Source organism: Takifugu flavidus, chromosome 21, assembly GCF_003711565.1.
Source record: "Takifugu flavidus isolate HTHZ2018 chromosome 21, ASM371156v2, whole genome shotgun sequence".
In the NCBI taxonomy this organism is placed as follows: Eukaryota; Metazoa; Chordata; class Actinopteri; order Tetraodontiformes; family Tetraodontidae; genus Takifugu; species Takifugu flavidus.
Window position 1 is genome coordinate 631,257 of NC_079540.1, and position 19,996 is coordinate 651,252.

The 19,996-nt window shown below is 45.5% G+C and overlaps 1 protein-coding gene across 6 annotated transcripts; it reads left to right on the forward strand.

Moving 5' to 3' along the window:
• Positions 1-300: 300 nt before the first annotated feature.
• elp2 (elongator acetyltransferase complex subunit 2) lies at positions 301-18,639 on the forward strand. Of its 6 annotated transcripts, none has more exons than XM_057021562.1 (22): positions 301-463; positions 592-670; positions 883-953; positions 1,041-1,185; positions 2,152-2,229; positions 2,510-2,574; positions 2,684-2,753; positions 3,747-3,893; positions 4,661-4,744; positions 4,849-4,949; positions 10,839-10,970; positions 11,041-11,217; positions 11,492-11,683; positions 11,788-11,857; positions 11,940-12,035; positions 13,018-13,075; positions 13,769-13,841; positions 14,267-14,459; positions 15,561-15,682; positions 15,809-15,957; positions 17,806-17,919; positions 18,057-18,639. In XM_057021562.1, the coding sequence occupies exons 1-22, from the start codon at positions 332-334 to the stop codon at positions 18,250-18,252; spliced, it is 2,544 nt and encodes an 847-aa protein (XP_056877542.1). In that variant the 5' UTR covers positions 301-331; the 3' UTR covers positions 18,253-18,639. The 6 variants fall into 6 exon arrangements, with proteins under 6 accessions (XP_056877542.1, XP_056877545.1, XP_056877543.1 ...); XM_057021565.1 differs by having other exon boundaries at positions 11,065-11,217; XM_057021563.1 differs by having other exon boundaries at positions 2,687-2,753.
• The last annotated feature ends 1,357 nt before the right edge of the window (positions 18,640-19,996 follow it).

The window sequence follows — 19,996 nt, forward strand, 5'->3', positions numbered from 1 at the left end:
GAAAGCTTGATTTTATTGAGTGTAGTTAAGCAAGGTTCATTTCTATTTTTGTATCATGAAAAAACTATTCTATCAAAAAGAAGGATGAAAGATTATTTATTAATCCAACAGAGCTTGCAAGATTAGATATTTTTGTCTGCTTATGTTAACGGAAATTATTTTTATTCGAAGCGAGTTCTCCAAATAATCTTGCACATATTAAGGGAACTTTTAATAGGGAAAAAAAAGTAGAAACCGGATATGTGTGGAACTATCTTGGATGCGGAACGTTAAGTGCGGTCAATTTTGCCACAACTATATTTTTTGCAACACCAGGACTCCGGATTTCAAGATGGCGGCGCCCATAATTGAAACATGCCATGTAGCCTGCTGCGCAAACAGAACACCAAATGTTGTGTCTTGGGGTCGTGGAGGTACCGTAGCATTTGGGACATGTCATTCCGTGGCCCTCTATGACCCGCTGGTAGTAGAATTTCTTTGTTTATTTTGTGAAATGGGTTGTCGGCAGTTGCTCGATGGACCTGCTAATGAAGCCCAGGAACCCTGAGTTTGAAAACAAACCAATGTTTTAGACGCTGTGTTCTGTTTCAGGAGAAAAGAGTTTTAACTTTGCTGAATGGACACACAGGCAGGGTGAATGCCGTCAAGTGGATTCACAAACCGGACTGTGGTGAGGAAGGGGGGGAAATGTGAAATAACGTTTAGTTAAGTAGTAGTGTGTTATGGATGTCCTGGAGCCACAGTGAACAACCTCATTCTCATTCATTTATTAATGTGTGTAATCTTGAGTAGTTATCCAGGTGCTTTAAGTCTAATGATATGGCACAGTAATGGCTAATAAGCGATACTCCTCTAACAATTTATCTGTTATTAATGCCATAGCCCCAGAGAGTCATCTTCTCTCAGGAGGTTCTGACAATTGCGTAATCCTCTGGGAAGCTCAGGTTGGGAAGGTAACATTCACACAAAAGCTCCCAATTTATGGTTTCCTCACTGGACTCGTAGACATAATCTGGATTTTGGTCTTCTGCTGTTTCTAGTATGTCCAGTCGTTGGTGTGTAAAGGCCACACAGGCTCCGTTTGTGCAGTGGATGGCATCTATGTGGAGGGCTCAAATATTTTGGTGGCCACTGCAGCCTCTGATTCCACTGTCAGGCTGTGGCTCTGCAGTGAAGCTAAGGGAGGTAAGAAAAAGAGCAGGAACTAAGAAATAAGTAGCTTTATTTTCAATCTGTTTACAAATTTAATGTTTCAATATGTTGAGTTAGTTAGGGCTACTTAAAAGGGCATTTCTGTTTAGGACTATATCATAATAATAAAGGAGCAGTTTGGTAGAATGATGTGATTTTTCAGTTTTTTTTCCCAGTCATTTATGTTATTTGTTCATAATCATTCCACATTTTTCCTGATATTTACATTGCAGGAACAAAGTAATAAAGGACATTACAAAATTATATTTTGTCCAGTATTGGACATCTATAGGACATCACTGATACACCATGCCTTGTATCAGGACATCCCAGATAATTTTCTAATGAACTAATCAGTATGAATATATAGATGATTGCAGGTCTCCTCGCCCCAGATAACCAATTTCATGTGGAGAGAGTGAGGGAATATCACAGCGTTGAGTAGGAACATGCTCAGAAGAACACAGCCACATGTAACTGTATGTGTGCAACCTCCCTGCCAGTAGGTGGCGGTAATACGCGTATATTATTTATAAAGTAGACCTTGATAAATAATATATATATATATAGATTTCCTAAAGCTCAACAGACCACTCAGGGTGTGTTCTCCTGCCCACCACACAGAAAGGTGACTTGGCTCATTGATTCCCAACAAAACCAAATGGGCTGATGTGTGTTCCTCACTTTCAGTGTAGTGGTGCTTGGATTTGACCACACATTATTTTGGTGGGTAAAGAGCTGCAACACACTGCTGTGAAGTGTGTTGCATCAGCTTTGATGCAGCAAGGCTTGCCTCTGCAATTAATAATAAATACAGAGAAAATGTATGGTTTAAACACTCCAGTGGAGAAATTAAATGACTATTTTGTTTGTGTAATGTGTTTTTTAGTTTTTGGACAGGAACAGTGTTGTTCTTACGCTGTCAGGAGGTTTAATTCTCTGTGCATGTACGTTTCTCAGCCGAGTGCCTCCATACCTTATCATTCGGCAGCAGTTTCATGATGGATGTTTCTCTGGCTCTGTTGCCAGGCAGCAGAGGTAAGCCTAAGCTCTCTCTGGATAGACATATTCGAAATCACAAGCAGCATGCACACAGACATTCTTCTACTTCTGTTATCAATCTGTATGCGCATCTCAGCTTAAGTGCCTTTTTTAAAACGTCTATTGTTGATCCTGATTTCTCGGTTTAGTCTCCTTACTTTAGTATGTCATTTTTTAAATGATTTTTATTGTTAATCTAGATCGCACATGTAAAAATGATAACTTCTGTCACATCTATGTGCTGGTAGTGTACAAACACACTTTTCTTTTGCAACAGTTCCCATTTTGGCCTGTGGGGGCGATAACTCTCAAGTGCATCTGTACGTGCAGTCCAGTGGGCAGGTATGCTGGGATGGTTCGGTTCTTTTATGTGGCTCACACGTGTGCTGTGTCACCTTCAACTGTTACAGTTTTAGTAGAACCTTTGAGCTTGTATTGTACTGATCCACAGCAGATGCAAAAAGCCATGTCTCTGCAAGGACACGAGGACTGGGTTCGAGGGGTGGCGTGGGCATCCCGAAGTGAGTGAAGCCAACGCTCGTGCATCTCACATAAGTCAAATTCTGGCAGAAGTGCCCATAACACTCTAAACGCTGTGTTCAGGAATGATCAATTTCATATGCACCAAAACAGCTATTTAAGCAGCTTGAAAAACACTGATTGTCAGGATGCTTGTGTGCTCGTAGTTGTGTGTGGCTCCATCTCAGCTTCTGCCAATTATGTAAACCTCTTCAAGCGTGCACAGTTCTGTGTGTTGAACCTATTTCAACTGCTTAACCGGCCCTCTCTGCCCGTGTCTCCATCCCACTCACAGTCCATGACCTACTCCACACTACCACGCTAAGAGACAGAGGGACGTTTATTTATGTAAAATCTTCCTGTTAGAATGCCAAAGCCCTCCCTAATTAGATAAATGCTTCTTTTCTTTTGCTCCTGGATAGACGTCTGTCTCCTGCATCCTTCTAGTTTAGGTTGTTGGTGATAGTATTGGAATAGCTGCTTGTGCTAAGTGGTTGCTGTTGACGATTAACATGCAGCGCTGCTTGTGTGATCCGTTATCAATATCGGTAGACATTAAGCTTGATTTAGGAAGGCTGCAAGTGAGCCTACCGACCTCGACGCAGTTTGAGTTTCAGGTTAATGCAATTAATGAATAATAACTGTCATCCCAACACAATGAAGGACAGACTGCTATTACACCTCTTCCTCTTCCCATACAAGAGAGATTTTTCATTGTGTTTATCTTGGCTAAGTCTGGGCCTTAGGCCATTAAATCAAGCTTGAAATGCATCATACAACAGATGGGTGGCCACCCAGACACAGCAGCGTGTGCTTTATTTACCTCCTGACTGGCTGTATTTGGCCCAGGCACACCTCACAGTCGGCACTATACAACTGTGACGAAGCCAGAAAAAGACTTAATAACATATACGATAATAACAGATTTGAATCAAAAGCGCAGCATTGGATGAGGTTTCTGGAAGGTTTCCACGTTCTCTCAATGACCCGTTCAGGTGGGGAGCTGTTATTAGCCAGCTGTTCGCAGGACTGTCTCATCAGAGTGTGGAAGCTGCGTGCCAAGTCTCGGATGGATGCCCGCGCAGAGGACGACCACGACGCCATCAGAATGAAAGAGGATATTTTTGAAGTGATGGAGAGAGGTGAGCAGCCCCTGCATGCTGCACTGGATAAGGGATGTTATAAAAGGTGCCAATTAGTCAAATGAAGAGAGCCCTATAGGCTTATAATGACCCCTGTAAAGACATTTAAAGCATCCTTGCTCATTTATTAGAGCTGCTCAATATTTGCTGGACCAATAAAAATCAGCTAATGAGACATTATAGGTCACAATCAGAGAGCCAGTGCAGCAAAGCTGAATTTTTTATATCGACTTAGCAGCTACCAGGACTACACGCATCGATATTAACACGTGCCGTGTACATGTGTTGTGCACAGGACAAAAAAAGATGCCTCGATCTGCATCGCACATTGACCCTGTAGCTAAAAACAACAGCTTGTGAGGTATCTGTGTATAGTTTTATAACAGGAGTCAATAAAATGTGTTACAATCGTAGCTATTTCTCAAGCCAAATGCTTTTTAGGTTTCGAGATGGAACATGTCCAATCTCCATAGCAACCAGCAACAAAACCACAAAGATCCGTGTGTATTGTATATTTAGAAACATGAATTTATAAAACGTATTGTTTTTATTCGAAAGGGGTTTGTGGGAAATTATTGACCCCCCCCCCCCCCCCTTTTGATGGTGTCAATAAGCAGTTCAGACAAATACATAAAAATGATATCACCTCATCAGGGACACACATTTTCTGCATCCCAACAGTTTAGCCTTATTGATGAATTATGTTTTGTATACTTGGACAAACGTAACATCTTGATTTCATTTTTCATCTGTCTTTGCGTCCTCAGAGTTTGCCGTGTCCCTCGAGACAGTCCTGGCAGGTCATGAGAACTGGGTTTATGGACTCCACTGGCAACCTCCGACTTACAAAGGTCACTTCTTAGACTGATCCTCCAATTGTTTCTGCATATTTAGTAAAAGATACTGAAAATTGCTTCTTTTTGAGGTTTGCTCATTCCTCTGTCTCCCCCTGCAGGCGGAGAGCTGCAACAGCCTCTCAGTTTGCTCTCAGCCTCCATGGACAAAACCATGATCATCTGGGCTCCCGAGGAGGGGTCTGGGGTCTGGGTGGAGCAGGTCAGTGTCGAGGGTCGTACACATCATGCAGTAGTGGTCAAAACAACAATTGCAGACACCCATTTCTCACTTCTTACTCCTACCTTCCTTCTCTGTGAGTGTTGACAGCTCGGGTTCCCCCTTGGTGTTCTCCCTCCCTCCCCCTGCCTCTGTCTCCTCTCTGCCTAACACCGCGGCTTCAGAAATAGCAGTGAGAGACGGTGAAGATGTGCAGAGCCTGACATAACACTGTGTTGAGACACGCCGGACTTGTCCTCCCCCTCCTATCACTCACGCCAAAACTCCTCTTTAATGGCTCCCTCCCCAACACATCTGACAGCAAACAGAGAGGCTGGAGGAGGACATGCCGTAAACCCCGGCACCCTTCCTGCCTTCGTTCTTCTTTTTAAAAAAAAAAAAAAAGTTTTTCACTTTTTAGACACACACCAGATTTTTTCACCTCAAATCAAATCAATCTTTATTTATATAGCGTCTGTTACAATCAAAATTGTTTCAAGGCGCTTTCCAGAATCCCAGGGCCTGACCCCCAATAAGCAACAGTGGCAAGGAAAAACTCCCCTTTTAACAGGAAGAAACCTTGAGCAGGACCAGGCTCATGTAGGGGGACGCTCCTGCTGATGGGGGGGCTGGGTAAAGGGAGAGGAGAGGAGAGGTAGAGGAGAGGAGATCATCATGGGGCCGGAGGTCATCATGCAGCTCCGAAGGCGGCGATACCTGTAAATGAATACAGAAGGGGGGGGGCAGAAAAACAACACAAGAATCAGCATAAATAGTCTACTTGATGAGGAGGAAGAGGAGAGGAGAGGAAACCATGACCCAGTGGGGTGACAGAGGCCTGTCAGGTCACCTGCTTCCCTCTTTTCCATCTCTTAAGCAGTATCCCTTTCTTGCCTCCTCCCTCCTGTTTCCTCGCTCCCAACAGCTTTCGCCGTGCCAGAATGGGGCTAAATTTAACACAAGCGTGGATGGCACACAAGAAGCAGCTCATTGCCTTTTATTATTATTTATTTATTTATTTTTCTAAATATCACTCAATCTTGTCCCCCAGTTCACGCAGAAGTGTCTCGTCTTCTTACGACACCACGAGAGGGCTGATTAGCAAGACTCTGCTCTTTTTGCACGACATTCATGCTCCTTTGAACTCCTCGTTCACATCTGCCGTGAGGACCAAGAGAGATTACAGGAAGCAGCAGTGGTGAAACTTCCGATTCTCTTTGACAAAGGGAAATCTGATTGAGGCCCGAGGCCGGTGCAAATGTCCCACATCCCTTCACTTTTTCATAGACAAGGCCGTAGAAGAAATCAGGTGTTTTAAAATCCGGCAAAATCTGGTACGGTCAATCAGCTTCCACGGCTCAGGATTTTCTTTTTGATGCCTAAATTGAAATGGAACCCCCCCCACACACACACACACACACACGCACGCATAAGCACACACACTTCTGAAATAACCTTTTCCTCCCTCCCTGCAAGTTCTCTTCTCCATTTCTCTATTTGTGATATTCTGACCTGTTTTATTTAAACATCAGCTGATCCTTTTGAACTGACGAGTTCCTTGCCTACAAAGGAAACTTAACCTCTGAAGCTCTCTCACACACACGCGGGCACATGGCTGACGTGCAGTCCTGAAATGTCAGCGAATTAAACGGGTTTGGTTGGCTCCTTCCTTAATTTGAAAGGCGAGAATGTTACGCTTTGAATGTTTAGTTATATTCTTAAAAGTCCTTGCAAAGGTTTTCTGTGGAAGTTTTTTGGAAGTCATGTGACCGGCCAAGTGTGTTTCAATCAGCAGATATTGTACTCGCAAAGAAGTGAAGCAGTTCTTCAATGTGATTAGAGTAATTGGTGGGATTTAATCATGATTGGGGGGTAACAGTGGGCCGGCAGGGGGCCCACCGCTGTGTAAAGCACATCTTACTAATGAGTCACTTTGGTCATTAACATCTTACATTGACCACAGTGGGTTATTACACAACACCTGTGGTGTTGGTGGCCTTTTTTGCAGACTTTTGCAGACATTTTTTTTTTTTTTACAAATCAAATGGTTAAATAGTTTTATCTGTTTCCTGGACTTATTGGCACAATCATCCATCCATTATGACCAATTTTGTGTGGAGGCAGTACATAGAGCTGATTATGCCTTCCAAAATGAAGTTGTGACTCTACAGATGTGGATATTTGTTGGACTTTTGAACAGTAAAATGCAAGTGTAATAAACTGAGGTCAGTAAAAGCAGCATTCATCCGATCAGGATACCCAAACGGGGTGATCATCAATTTGTGCCTTCAGGTTTTATGGCTTTCCTCATTCAGCTCACCGTCTATTTTTTCCTTTTCCACCGAGGACATAAACCACTCATTCTCTGCTGTCCTTGCTCTCTTCTTCTCTTGCTCCCCTGCCGCCCTGCGATGAGACACACTATCTATCCTTATCGTTTCCCCTCTCGTAAACTAGATAGATGGCGGTCTCGGTGAGTTTTCGCGTGATTTGCGATCAGCTTTCGAGTGCCGAATTTGAAAATTTAACGCGCTTAATGTTGCATCTCCTTCTCCTTCAATCTGACGGTCTGTGCCCATCTTCCTTTGCTCTATACCTGGGCGGCTGTGGGATCGCGTCAGCCGAAAGTGAAGGTGGATCTTTATCGCCGTCGTTCGTTCCGCCGTGTTTCAGCCGCCATGGTGAAGGTCGTCGATGACCCACGTGAGCTCCGTTCCAGCAACTTGCAGAATTGGCACGTGTGACACGTATTCCAGCCTTTTCCTGAATGTTTAGAGCCAGTGTCCAAATCCCTTATGGGGCCAGTTTCACACACGAGGCTTGAGACTAATCCCAGACAAAGATGAAACTAGATTTCACCTGTTCTGGACTGAACTAACCTGGCTGCAAGAAGGAGTTTTAGAGTTACTCCAGGAGTAAATGGAAGCTTAATTTGATTGGTCAAAGAGCCGGATTTTATTTCTGAACTTTATTTCTTGATGATTTTGTGAGGACATTAGCCATCTTTGTGTCGACAACACACTATGGTTATCTTAAGTTTAAGTGGCTGGAATTTATGGCCATCACAAGGAGCCATACTTTGAAATAATCTGGGTTCAGCCCACTACTGATGCTTGGTATTGGTACTCCCACTCTGAGTGTGTAGAATAGTTCGGCAAGTCAGTATGAATATTGACAACTTCCAGGAGTGATTGGCTATATAGATGGACGTCATGGTCCCATCAGGTGTCCATCACTACCGGAACAGCAAGATCTGGTTTTCCATCAATGTTCATGGTGTGTGCTCCTAGTTTCTAAAATATTGTGAAAAGATGCAACTCGTAATTCAAATTTTTTTTCTCAACTCTTCATTCTGCGCTCCTCGTGGGCTAAATCTTGGTGACAGTGTGGTCAGAGTGACTTTTTATTCCATCCAGCCATAAATCCCATAATGTCTGAGCTCATCTGAGCACTATAGGCTTCATAAGCAGCGGTGCCCATGGCTGAAGTAGGGAACATCCAATGAGGATGTGGGTTAGATGAGATGCCTTTAAATGTGAACTTTTGTTCCTTTTGGTCTATGCCTATTCTCTCCTCTCCTCTCCTCTCCTCTCCTCTCCTCTCCTCTCCTCCCTCTCTACCCAGCCCCCCATCAGCAGGAGCGTCCCCCTACATGAGCCTGGTCCTGCTCAAGGTTTCTTCCTGTTAAAGGGGAGTTTTTTTCCTTGCCCTGTTGCTTGTTGGGGGTCAGGCCCTGGGATTCTGGAACGCCTTGAAACAATTTTGATTGTAACAGACGCTATATAGATAAAGATTGATTGATTTGGCCTGTTTTGGCTTGGCTCGTGATTAAGATTGAAATGCACAAACGTGAGTGTTGAAATGTTAAAACATTTAGTTTTGCATATACTATTCATGACGGGTGATCACAACCGTCTCGTTACAGATCATTGCTGTATCTTATCTTATAGATCTCTCTTCCAACTTCCTGTCCAATTCAACCTGTAGAACTCTCATTTTCTTTTCATTTTATGCCTTTGGATATTTCATTTTATGCCCATGAAACTCTCTGGCTAACCTTTCGTCTCTTTGTTCTCTGTTGAGGGGTGGCGGCGTCTTTCAGGGATGTTATAGCAGATGTAGACGGTGCTGTGCCCTGCAGACACTTTTCCTCTGGAAAAAAAAAATCTCATATTCTCCGTAGGATGAAGAAATAATAAAGACTGGCACAGTCAGTGTCATATATTTTTTACAGGAAGTAATCAGTTTACTTTTACCGTTTGTTCTCAGTTATTCATCTGAACTAACAAATGCTCGTTGTCTGGTGTATCACCCAGAGGTTGCTGCTGTGCCATAATTCCAGACAGAAAGTCACACAATTCATCAGTCTCGCTATTTTTGTTGGTCCACCAGCAGTATTAAATCTCTCTCTTCTGATTGCTGCATCTTCCTTTCATTTTTAAAACCTAGTTTAAGCTTCTTCTACAGTCTGTAGAACATGAGTGATGTCAAATCTGAATATGATAAATGTGGAATACTGATAATGTTGGTGTGCTGTTCTTGTGCTTCGGTTTTCATTTGCATTGAATTTGCCACTCTTTTTCTTTTCTGCTTTCTATTAGTGGCTGTTTTGAAGCAGTTCTTTTAGCCTCTACCATTGTTTTGTCTCCAGACTCAAAGCATCGAAAGGCGTTTTCTTTTTTAATCTGGGTTTTTTAGAGCATCATGAGACCAACAGCGTGAGCTCATACTTAACCTGATGAGGTTTTAAACCAGGCGTTCACGTTCAGGCTCACTTCCCTTACTGTAGGACTCCACAGGCTCCACAAATCCAAGCCACATTCAGAAAAGCTGTTAAAATTTTGTAGGTTAACTAGTATAGATTAAGGATCTGCCCTCTTAGCATTGCATTCCTTCAGGTCTTCAAGGCCTTTGAGTGTATTCCTGATACAAGTTACAGATGCAGTCATATAAACCACTGTCACAGGTGAAAATTTCTGTTAAAATTGTTATTTCACTCAAGAGTTCATAATTACTCATAAAACATAAGAACTCTAAGCTTCATCTAGTTGTCCTTTAATCAGAACCTTCTTCTCTGGCCCTTCCTTTTTTGTTTTAAATGCATTTATTCTGCAAATGCATTGATTCTCTCTGTTAAATTGGAGTGTCGTTAGCATCGCCTCAGGTGGGGATAAATACACTTTCATGTAGTCGTTAAATGTGTTCTAAAGTCAGCCCAAGGCAGCGACTATAGAATTGTTTTGACACCCCAAATTGAAGGACTTGACATCAGACTGTTGATCAGAATTCTTTTTTTATTTTTTTATTTAAATGGGTTTTTATTGGAAGCTTAGACCCACTGGACCATTTACTGTCTGTATAATGAGCCTTTGAAGGCGACACAGAGGTCACAGCAGGCTCTCACCCAAATCCAATTTATGTAAATCCTTCTGTTTTCTCAAGCTTTGCCTTTCTTTCTTTTTGTTTTGTTGAGTTTGATATGCTGCAGTAAAATTGGTTTCATTTTGTGTCAGACAAAGGTACTTTGTCAGAAGAAAAACACAACATTTATTCAGCTGTAATAAGTCCCATTTTGCATAATTTCTCATCTGGCTTGTCAGCTTAATTTGCTTCTTTGTCTGCTTCCTCCCACTATAATGGAAGCTGCTTAAGGATTCTTGTGAGGAGGGTGAGAACAAATTTGCCAACGACCCTGACCCCCCCCCCGCCCTCCCCCTGCTTAACTTCTGCCCTGTTAAAGTGAGAAATCCTAACACAAAACCCAGATGTTTGCCATCACAAACTAGGTTATATAGCACATATCTATGGGGGGTATATGATGAAAGGACCAACGTGTTCAGTGAACCAGAATCCAAATGTTCTTCGGCCAGCTGAGCTCTGATATTGCACCAGGTGCGTGTGGGCGAGGTCGGTGGCAACACGTTGGGCTTCTATGGTTGCCAGATGAGCCCGGATGGATCAATGATCGTGGCTCACGCGTTCCACGGAGCGTTACACCTCTGGTGCAAAGACCAAGACAAAGAGGTAATTTTTTGCGGTCAGTATTTTCAGTTTTTAAAGCTCCATCACTCATCACTGTAACGTAATCAATCAGCAAATCCGCGCCCTGCTTTCTGAGCAGGGACAGTGGAGGCCCGGGGTCGTGATATCGGGTCACTTCAATGCAGTCCTGGACTTGAGCTGGGATCCTGAGGGAGACTTCATCCTCAGCGTAGGAGCGGATCAGACGACTCGACTCTTCACTCCATGGAGGAAGCAAGATGGCAGACAGGTAAGGGGGAAATGAGGTGAAAATGCTCTTTAAAATCTTTAAACCAAGGTAATTAATCACATTCTCTCAATCGAAAGAAAAAGAACTTTAGGAGATCTAAATATGTCGCAGCTCTCTTATCAGATGATGCAGAAAATAAGGTATATTTGACGGAGGGTGTAAAGCTCGTGCAGTCCAACGATATCTGGTGACTGCCATCATCCCTTTATCTCGCGGAGAGCTCGCAGCAGCCAGCTGATATCAGCATTACTTATCAGAACGTATCATCCGGCAGGAGACGTGGCACGAAATCTCCCGGCCGCAGATCCACGGCTACGACATGCAGTGCCTGGCGACGGTCGGGAGGTTCCGCTTCGTATCGGGAGCCGACGAGAAGGTCCTGCGAGTCTTCCAGGCCCCTCGGAATTTCGTGGAGAACTTTGCCAACGTCTTCGGGACTTCAAGTGAAAAGCTGTTGACCTCCAGCGTGAGTGCCTGCTTTTTTTTTTGTTCCGGAATGCGCCGAGCAGACGGCTCTAACTCAGAACCGCCGCTGTTTATGTGTCCGATTATTTATCGTCTTGCTTGAAGGACGCCGCCAGCCTTCCAGAGGGAGCCAGCACGCCCGCCCTGGGGCTGTCCAACAAGGCTGTATTTCAAGGTGACGCACAGAACAAAAGCTCAGTTTAGGATGTTTGTTCATTTAATATCAAATATTTATGGAAATGTCATTTTATTGCCAGGCGACCTCGTCTCAAAGACCAAGGGAGAGGAGGAGCAGTTCAGCAGTATTTCAGATCAATACCAGGAGTCTTATTTCCACCCACTGATCATGACTGGTACCCGAGAATCCGCCAATCTTTGAAACTCTACCGACCCTCATTTCATTTAAACCTCTGGCACAAAAATTTCCAGTTTGACCCCCCTCAGCCCACATTTAAAGAGCTTCAGCCTGCCACTAGATGTTCTTCTAAGAGACAATCATATGCAGGCATTTGGTTATTACATCTGTACCCCCACAGTGCCGGAGGCCTGCAGCAGGCTGCAGAGGAGACGCTGAGATTTTAAAGTAACAACTCTCCAAAAATATTTCAGAATTAATTTTTTTTTTTTTTTAAATAAAAGGAGGAGCGGGGCTTTAAAGCCCAGGATGAGAGGGTGTCTTCAGCTTGATTGAAGCCACTCCCTAATCTCTAATGCTAATTGGAACGCAAGCTTACATGATTACAGAGTGTCAGTGACCCTGGGCTATCTGCAGAGCAGCCAGGCGCGGAGGCCGCTGTGAACAGCGCGCCCCCCCCCCCCCCCCCGCTCGGCGGTTCAGCCTCCGCAGGCAGGAGAGGCAAACGAATGAGTACAGAAACCAGGAAGCCGAGGCCCGATGCGAGCGGCGTGGTCTTTTGATTACATGAAATCTGAAGGCGGAGTGCCAGCGCGGAGCCCGAGGTGGACGACAGGATTGGTGCCTGCCCAGCTTTGATCCCACTTAAAACCAGCAGCTGATCCGAGTCGCAGATACAGCTGCAGTTGTGGGGCGTTTGGGGGGAATTGGGAATTTTCACTGCCAATGGTTTTATGCTAAAGAAATGGATGGAATCAGTCTGTCCTGCACCTCATTTAGCTTGTGTGCCCGTGTGCGCATGTACACTGCCAGTGTCTGTTGCCCCGTAGGTTAACAGACATGGTTTTAAAAGAGGGAATCTATAATTGGCACTTGAGTGTAATCCTCATTTAGTAAATTGCAAAGTGGTTGAATCTTTTAGACCCTTATGTAAGTATTTTCTCTGTGTGTGTGTCTGTGTGTGGTGTGTGTGTGTGTAGAGCCCCCACCAGAGGATCATTTGCTTCAGAACACCCTTTGGCCCGAAGTCCAGAAACTGTGAGCATCCAACTGTTCCTTTTACTTTTGCCACCCAACTCGGACATTTGTATTCTCGTCAGCTTGCTGCTTCCTAGCATCCATAAACCTCTGCTGGCCCTCAGTTTTCTGCATCCATTTAGCCTGTCACTCAGGCATAACCATGACACACGGCCTCTCCGTGCGTTCCAGGTGTGGACATTGTTTGAACGGAGAAGCATTTTTTTCACCTCCACGGAACATTAGCATGACTAAGTAGCCAAATCATTTTCACTGCGTAAATAATGCTCCTATTGTTGCGGCCAACTCACTGGAGTGCTTTGTCTGCCGGTCTGCTGCAGCTTCCTGGTTCACGGGCTGATTTTTATTTCCATTGAGTTGCATCTTTACTTTGCCGCCTTGACATTTTAAACCAACAAGAGGACAGTCGGCGAGCTGAAAACTAATTAGGCTGCGAGTGATTAACCGGAGCACCGTCATTGTTCATCTGTGTCAGTAGAGGGGAGGAGCAGTCACGGCAGATGGGGAAGCTCATTTACCTGTCAGGAAGCAACACTGGCTCCAGTCTGAAAGCTTGTTTAGTGGAATAACGGAATCGTTCATTTACTGTCGGAGGAGGAGGGCCAGCTTTTGTTTTGCTGTCTCGTGGTTATCCATCTGCACATTCCGTGACTCATCAGTCGTGCTCGCATATAATACGGTTTTTATTTCCAGGTACGGCCATGGATTTGAGATGTTCTGTCTGGCTTCAGACAGCGCCGGGTCAGTGGTGGCCTCTGCCTGCAAGGTCAGAGTGATTAGACAGCGGCGTCCGGGTCCACCGGCATGGCCGTCACTGTCACCATTTTGCAAATATGGCAGCAAATCAGCGCTCAGTTTTCAATGTTCTCCACCTTGTCTGATAGTTTTCTGCTCAACAGGTTTGAATAGAAGAATTTCTTTATGTGAGCTAATGCAATTTTGAATAATCTCTGCTCTTCAGACATGGGGAGCTTCATAAATCCCCATTTTTTAAACTGAAATCAAAGTGCTCACAATGCCAAGAATGCCAGTTTACTTAATGTTGCAGCTTAAATTGGTCTGCAAATCAAACTCCAAAAGTGCTTTTTGGCTTCAAACGCGTCCACCCCTCCACCACTGATTGAACTAATTGTTGGCTGAACGGTCCCTTTAACGTGTTTGTGTAATCCTGTCTCCTCCGGCTGTTTTCAGGCTTCTAAAACCGAGCACGCTGCCGTCATACTGTGGAGTGCGTCTACGTGGCGTCAGCTGCAGATGCTTTCATATCACACGCTCACCGTCACTCAGATGGCCTTCTCTCCTGACGCACGGCTCCTGTTGGCTGTTTCCCGTGATCGTACCTGGTCGCTATGGAAACGGAACCTGCCCGGGCCTGATGATACCGGTGAGAAGGCTGGACTGATTAGTAATCCTCGGTTCAAATGAAGGTGCAACTAAAGACTGCGTTACTCTGCAGCGCTCCGTACCACTAACTGATCCATGAATAATAAGTATATTATTGGATGTATCTTCTCTCATCCCTGCACTGACTATTTAATCATCTAGTCATTTTCCCCCCTTATTTCAATGTCCATACAGCACCAGTTAAGCTCTGCCCTGTCTCATCGTATGGACACAATTCTAAACTGCCTGAGCCTCAATGTGGTGCGTAAACACACGGTTGGCAGCCGTCCTGTGTTCGTTTGCGCCCCGACCTAAACTCAAGTTTTCAAATGAGCGTTCGGTAAATGGAGGAATCTCGGCAACCTTGGACAAACAGCCTGATACTGATATTAAAACCCAGAAGAAGGCGCCACGCGGGCAGCTGTTTGGTCAGAGGCTTGGCGGGGGCCTCCAAGAGTTGAGGGTGCTCGCCGTCTATCCCGGTTCACTCGCTCTGAATCACTGCAATTGATGACTGACACAGGAGAGCCAGAGGCAGACGAGGTTAAATGAAGTCAGAGGCGATCAAAATAACGGCCTGTGCTTTCGCCCACCTCTGTGGCGTCGTGGCATCGTCCCGCTTTTATTGTCCTCAAGGGTCGGGCAGCCGTTTCGATTCTTACTCATGTTGCCTGCGTAATCTGAGCCGGAAGGACGTCCAGCACCCACGTCGTTGCAGCAAGCATGCGTGGTCTCCGTAGCGTGTGCTCTAACACGCAGACATAACAGGGCGGCCAACTGTGGCTGTGGTTTCGCCGCTGCAAACGTAGCGAAGCAGCTGCCAGCAGCATACAAAGGAGCTCTCTGGGAGAAAAACCAATCTGAGGTCTGAAAAGATTTGGTGGGCAAATAAACAGCAGCGCTTTGTAGACCGAAATCTCTCACACGAGGCTGGCGTGAGAATCTATTTCCTGTTTTCCGCTGCAGCCGCCGCTCTGGCCAGGCTTTTCCTTCGCGCAGCAGTGAGGAACTCGTACACGCGGTTCATTTAGTGTGACATGTTTGGTTTTGGGATTGCTGCTGGCGCCTCCATCTAATCATTTTGGTTGTCTTATCCACGCAGAGCCCCTGTTCTCCCTGCACGCCCACACAGGGAAGGACACGGCCGTGCACACAAGAATCATCTGGTCATGTGACTGGAGCCCAGACAGCAAATATTTTGCGACATCCAGTCGGGATAAGAAGGTAATTTTCCGGATCTAACATGAATCTCAGTTCCGTATTTCTAAGATCGCTACTTGGGAATTTATTTATTTAAACTGTCATTGTAAGAAAGAGATTGTCCCCATTTGTGTTTGTGTGTTTGCCCAGGTAATAGTGTGGGGTCCGTGTGGATTAGACGCCTCAGACGCCACAGATGCCTCGAGTCCTCCTGAGATTAAGCCATGTTCTTCCGTATTAGATGTCGGCGATTCTGCCACAGCTGTGGCTTTCTGCCCCGTGTTCTGCACTGATAACAGGTAAACACAAACAAGTGTTTTTGTTGTGCCCTCACATCCAAATCGGTCATATTGAATCAGTGTTGGCATTGTCTGCATAGAATGGAGATGAAATCAAATTCATTTTTTTCAATGTAGCTGTCTTTTATTATTAAATTAGATGTATATTTGCAAGGATAAATATATTTACTGTTAAAACTGTTTTGGTTAAGCAATATCCTCGGGGTGTCTGGTGTGAATCCCTCTTTTTAGGTCATGCCACAACACTGCAATTGGGTTCTCACTGACTAGGCCCCTCCAAAAGGAGTGTTTCCTTCTCTTTACTTTTGGTTGTCATGTTGCGTTGCCCATCCTCTGGCGGACAGATGACCTCAAGTCTTTTGTCTCGCCTTCTTAACCTCTTTGTCCCTTTCGGGGTCACAGTGAGGGCGAAGGCAGGTCCCCCCTGGGTGAGTCACCAGTTCACAGGGCCCTATATGGGCATTTGTGGCTTCGGTACCTTGCTCAAGGGTACCTGGGCAATGCTCTGAAGGTGTTCTGGGACCTCCCCCTACTACCAGAACACCTGCCATGTTTAGTCTGCCCTGGGGCTTGAACCAAGAACCCTCCACTGCTCAGCCCAGTTCCCCGCAGACAGAGCTACCACCTCTCACATGATCACAAGTATTCCCGCAAAATCTCAATTTGGGAATATTAATTTTCCCGTCTGACAGCAATCCAGGCCCTGAGGCAGCCCCAAACCATGACGCAGTTTTTTGGGACAGCTGTGTCTTCCTCCTTGTTGTCCTCCCATGAACGCCATCCTTGTTTTAACTATTGTAGATTTTTAAAGTGTTAGCATGCAGCGGGGATTTCCGTAGAACGTTAGCAGACAATCTGTCTGTCTTACCGTGGACACATGAGCGTGAAGGCTTGTAGAGATACTTTGATACTTTAAACACCTCTGATCTCCTCACACTGAAGGGCTACTGCTTGACACACTCCTCTGTGTGTGTGTGTGTTGTGTGTGTGTGTGTGTGTGTGTGTGTGGTGTGTGTGTGTGTGTGTGTGTGTGTGTGTGGCTCCACATTGTGCTGCTTCACTGTCATCACAGTTGCCCCACAAATGCAACATACACACCTTCCTTTCACAGTAGTAAAAAATGACTCTTCCTCCCATTCACTTTGAAAATGATAAATTTACTGTCTTCTTTCTGCCATGTTCTTGGGGTGGAAAATTGCCCTCCACTCACCATCTTCACTGCCCGCTAGTTTATTCTCCACAAGCGCAAAGGTTCTTTCATGTGCACAATACTGACCTTTGAACTAGGTCAGAGTTCACCTTCACTTTATTTATATTTTTATTTATTTTTAAGACATTGTCATTTTAAAATCTATGAAAATACAGGTGTGATTTAAAAAAAATAGCGGTAGAAAAAATGTTCTTAGGCGCTATTTTTAGAACAGGCTTACGGGCGACTCACGTGGTACGGGCACTGTGTTGGTGACCCCTGGTCTAGCGGTTCACACGCGCTCTCCACCCTGCACTTGAATGTTTACATGTTTTTTGTGCGGTATTCATCTAAACAGACTGTGTTTGTCAATTGTGGTGAACTAGAGGAGGATCAAAACACATTTCATTGCCCATTTATGCAGAAATCCATGCATTCAAAAGGCTTCGTATACATTTTCCTGCTGTTTACTGCTGTTGCTCTACTGAGGGATGACAGAGGGCAGAGCTTTCTGAGAAATAAGTGTGTTGCACTCAAACACTCATGAATCTCCTCACTCCCAAATCCCCCACGGTGCTTTTATCAGCTGAGTTGACCCCCTCAAAGGTGGCATCTTCTTCTATAACGACAATGTGTTTGTTTGTTCCTGGTCTCCACAGCTACCTGCTCGCTGTAGGCCTGGAGTGCGGCAGGATCCTGCTGTACACGTGGTGCCCCGGGCGGCAGGGTGGTGACGGGCACGACTGGAACGGGTGTGGAGAGACCGACGTCTCGTATCCTTATCAACCACAAGAAACCACTCGGGCAGATTAGAGCTGGTATTTTTATTGTGTTGTTGTTATTGTGTCGTCTGTGCTGTTATCCAGAGCTGCACCGCTGTTGTCTCCTTTCATCACACACCCTCCGACAGACAAAGCCACTCTCTGGCGGTCAAGAGACTCCGCTGGAGGCCCAGGGCCGGTCGGGCAGGTCGAGACCGCGGCGAGGAAGACGGACAGCCCGACGCGGGGAGTGAAATTGAGCGGGAGAGCTCCTGGCTCCAGCTGGCCAGCGCCAGTGCCGACCACTCTGTCAAAATCTTCAACATCAACAAGCGGGCTCTTTAACACCGCCAACACTGACACTATTATGTCTCTCTCGTGCCGACGCACTCTCGGACTAAAGGCCACGGGCCGGTCTGTGGCACCGCGGCCACAGCTGCTCGCTGGCAGGCCGTTCACTCCCCGTGACAGCCAGTTAAGTCTCGGGTCAGTCGCAGGACACACACACACACAGACGGCTGCCAGTCTGTCAGCTCAACAGAGTTGATGTTTGGGAGCAGAATGATGAAAACATTGTGACCCAAGGTCATATTTTCTTTTTCTGCAGACCTTTCAAAGTGTTTTACACTCATAGATGAAGTGCTGCCGGGCTGCAGGTTCCATATTTCCATGTAAATATTCTCCCGGAACACTTTGATTTGGCTTCTTAATAAATTGTCCCACGAGTGTTTATTCATGCATGTGTGTGAGTTTAACAATAATCAGATATTCTCTTTTTGCGGCGCCCAGTAAATCAGCATTGCAGGTATTGGAATTTATATATTCTAGTGAGAATGATGGGGTTCACTTAAATTCCAAGGACAAAGAAAGCGTTTCAGATTTACTGCGAGCTTCCGCAGAATGTACCACCTTTATATTCCAGACATAAATTAATCTGCAGAGCAGCGTGAGCAGAGGCCGTAACTCTCACTCCAGTCACACTTTGCTTTGCATCGCACGTGCACACACACACACACGCGCGCTTATCCTGGAACTGAACGTTTTTCATGGCTGCTTTAGTCTCAAGATGAATAGTCATTGCGTTTTACTGATATTTGTCGGCGCGCTCATGGACGCATCGTATGCTCCGTTCTCTCTGCTCCTTTGAGCGCTCAGCTTGATGAGGTTAGATTGCCGTAACATGGCGCCGAGGGAGTCTTTCCTGAATATCCCCCCCTTGCTGCGGATAAATGGGGAAAACTGTGAAGCGCTGCGCAGGTAATAAACCACTGATAAAGGTTAAGAAGACCTAAGAGAGACGGCCCATTTTCATAATGACCCGTATTCGGTGTTAAAATGCACTTTTGTTAAAGAGGCCAGGAGGTGCAGCCTGATCCAGAGTCTCTTGAGGTGTCCCTGGTTCATCCAGAGAGACCTCAAACTCCCCGTGGAACACGCACAAAAGCAGTTTTCCTCTCAAAGGAGTTCAGCTGTGAACTGACGGTGACTTTTTTATTTCTTTATAATTGGTGTTAAATGGTGTTTTCCACTTTCTATTATCAAGATGCGCACGTGTCGCCCACTGATTCATTGTAGCAACGCAGCTAATTTAATAATGCAATTAAACGTGCGAGGCTGTGAATCAGATGGCCTTGATCTCCCCGCTAGAACCTTCAAATTAAAAGAACACGTAGATGTTTCCTCTCCAGCGATGCCGGGGTCGAGTTAATCAGCCCGGCTTCCATTTGCTCAGCATGATCCTGTTGCGCAGGGCCCCGGCCAGCTGTTCCGCCTCTAAATATTTGAAAAAAGAAAGAGAACGCTCTCAGAGCAGGGCAGAGCCGCACGTATTGGACTCGCGGCGCCAGGAACACACTCAAACACTCATCCCCTCCATCCTGTTTGCCACAGAGTTCCTCCACTTCAATTATTTAGCAGCCGTCGGCATACAAGGTTTTTCATTACAAATGCCCCCCCTCCCCCATCGGAGCGACTTTCTCCGCAAAGTCAACTAAAAAACGTTTCTTTTTACGTGTTCCTCTATGATTCCGTAACCATCTGCTGCTGCAGTGGCTGCACCTTGGATGTCCTGAACGGGTGTTTCGCCACA

Coding starts and splice junctions, on each gene's coding strand:
- elp2 (XM_057021562.1), top strand. CDS start 332: ATGGCGGCGCCCATAATTGAAACATGCCATGTAGCCTGCTGCGCAAAC. Junction 4,950..10,838: donor CTGGGGTCTGGGTGGAGCAG/GTCAGTGTCGAG, acceptor ATATTGCACCAG/GTGCGTGTGGGCGAGGTCGG. Junction 15,958..17,805: donor GTGTTCTGCACTGATAACAG/GTAAACACAAAC, acceptor TGGTCTCCACAG/CTACCTGCTCGCTGTAGGCC.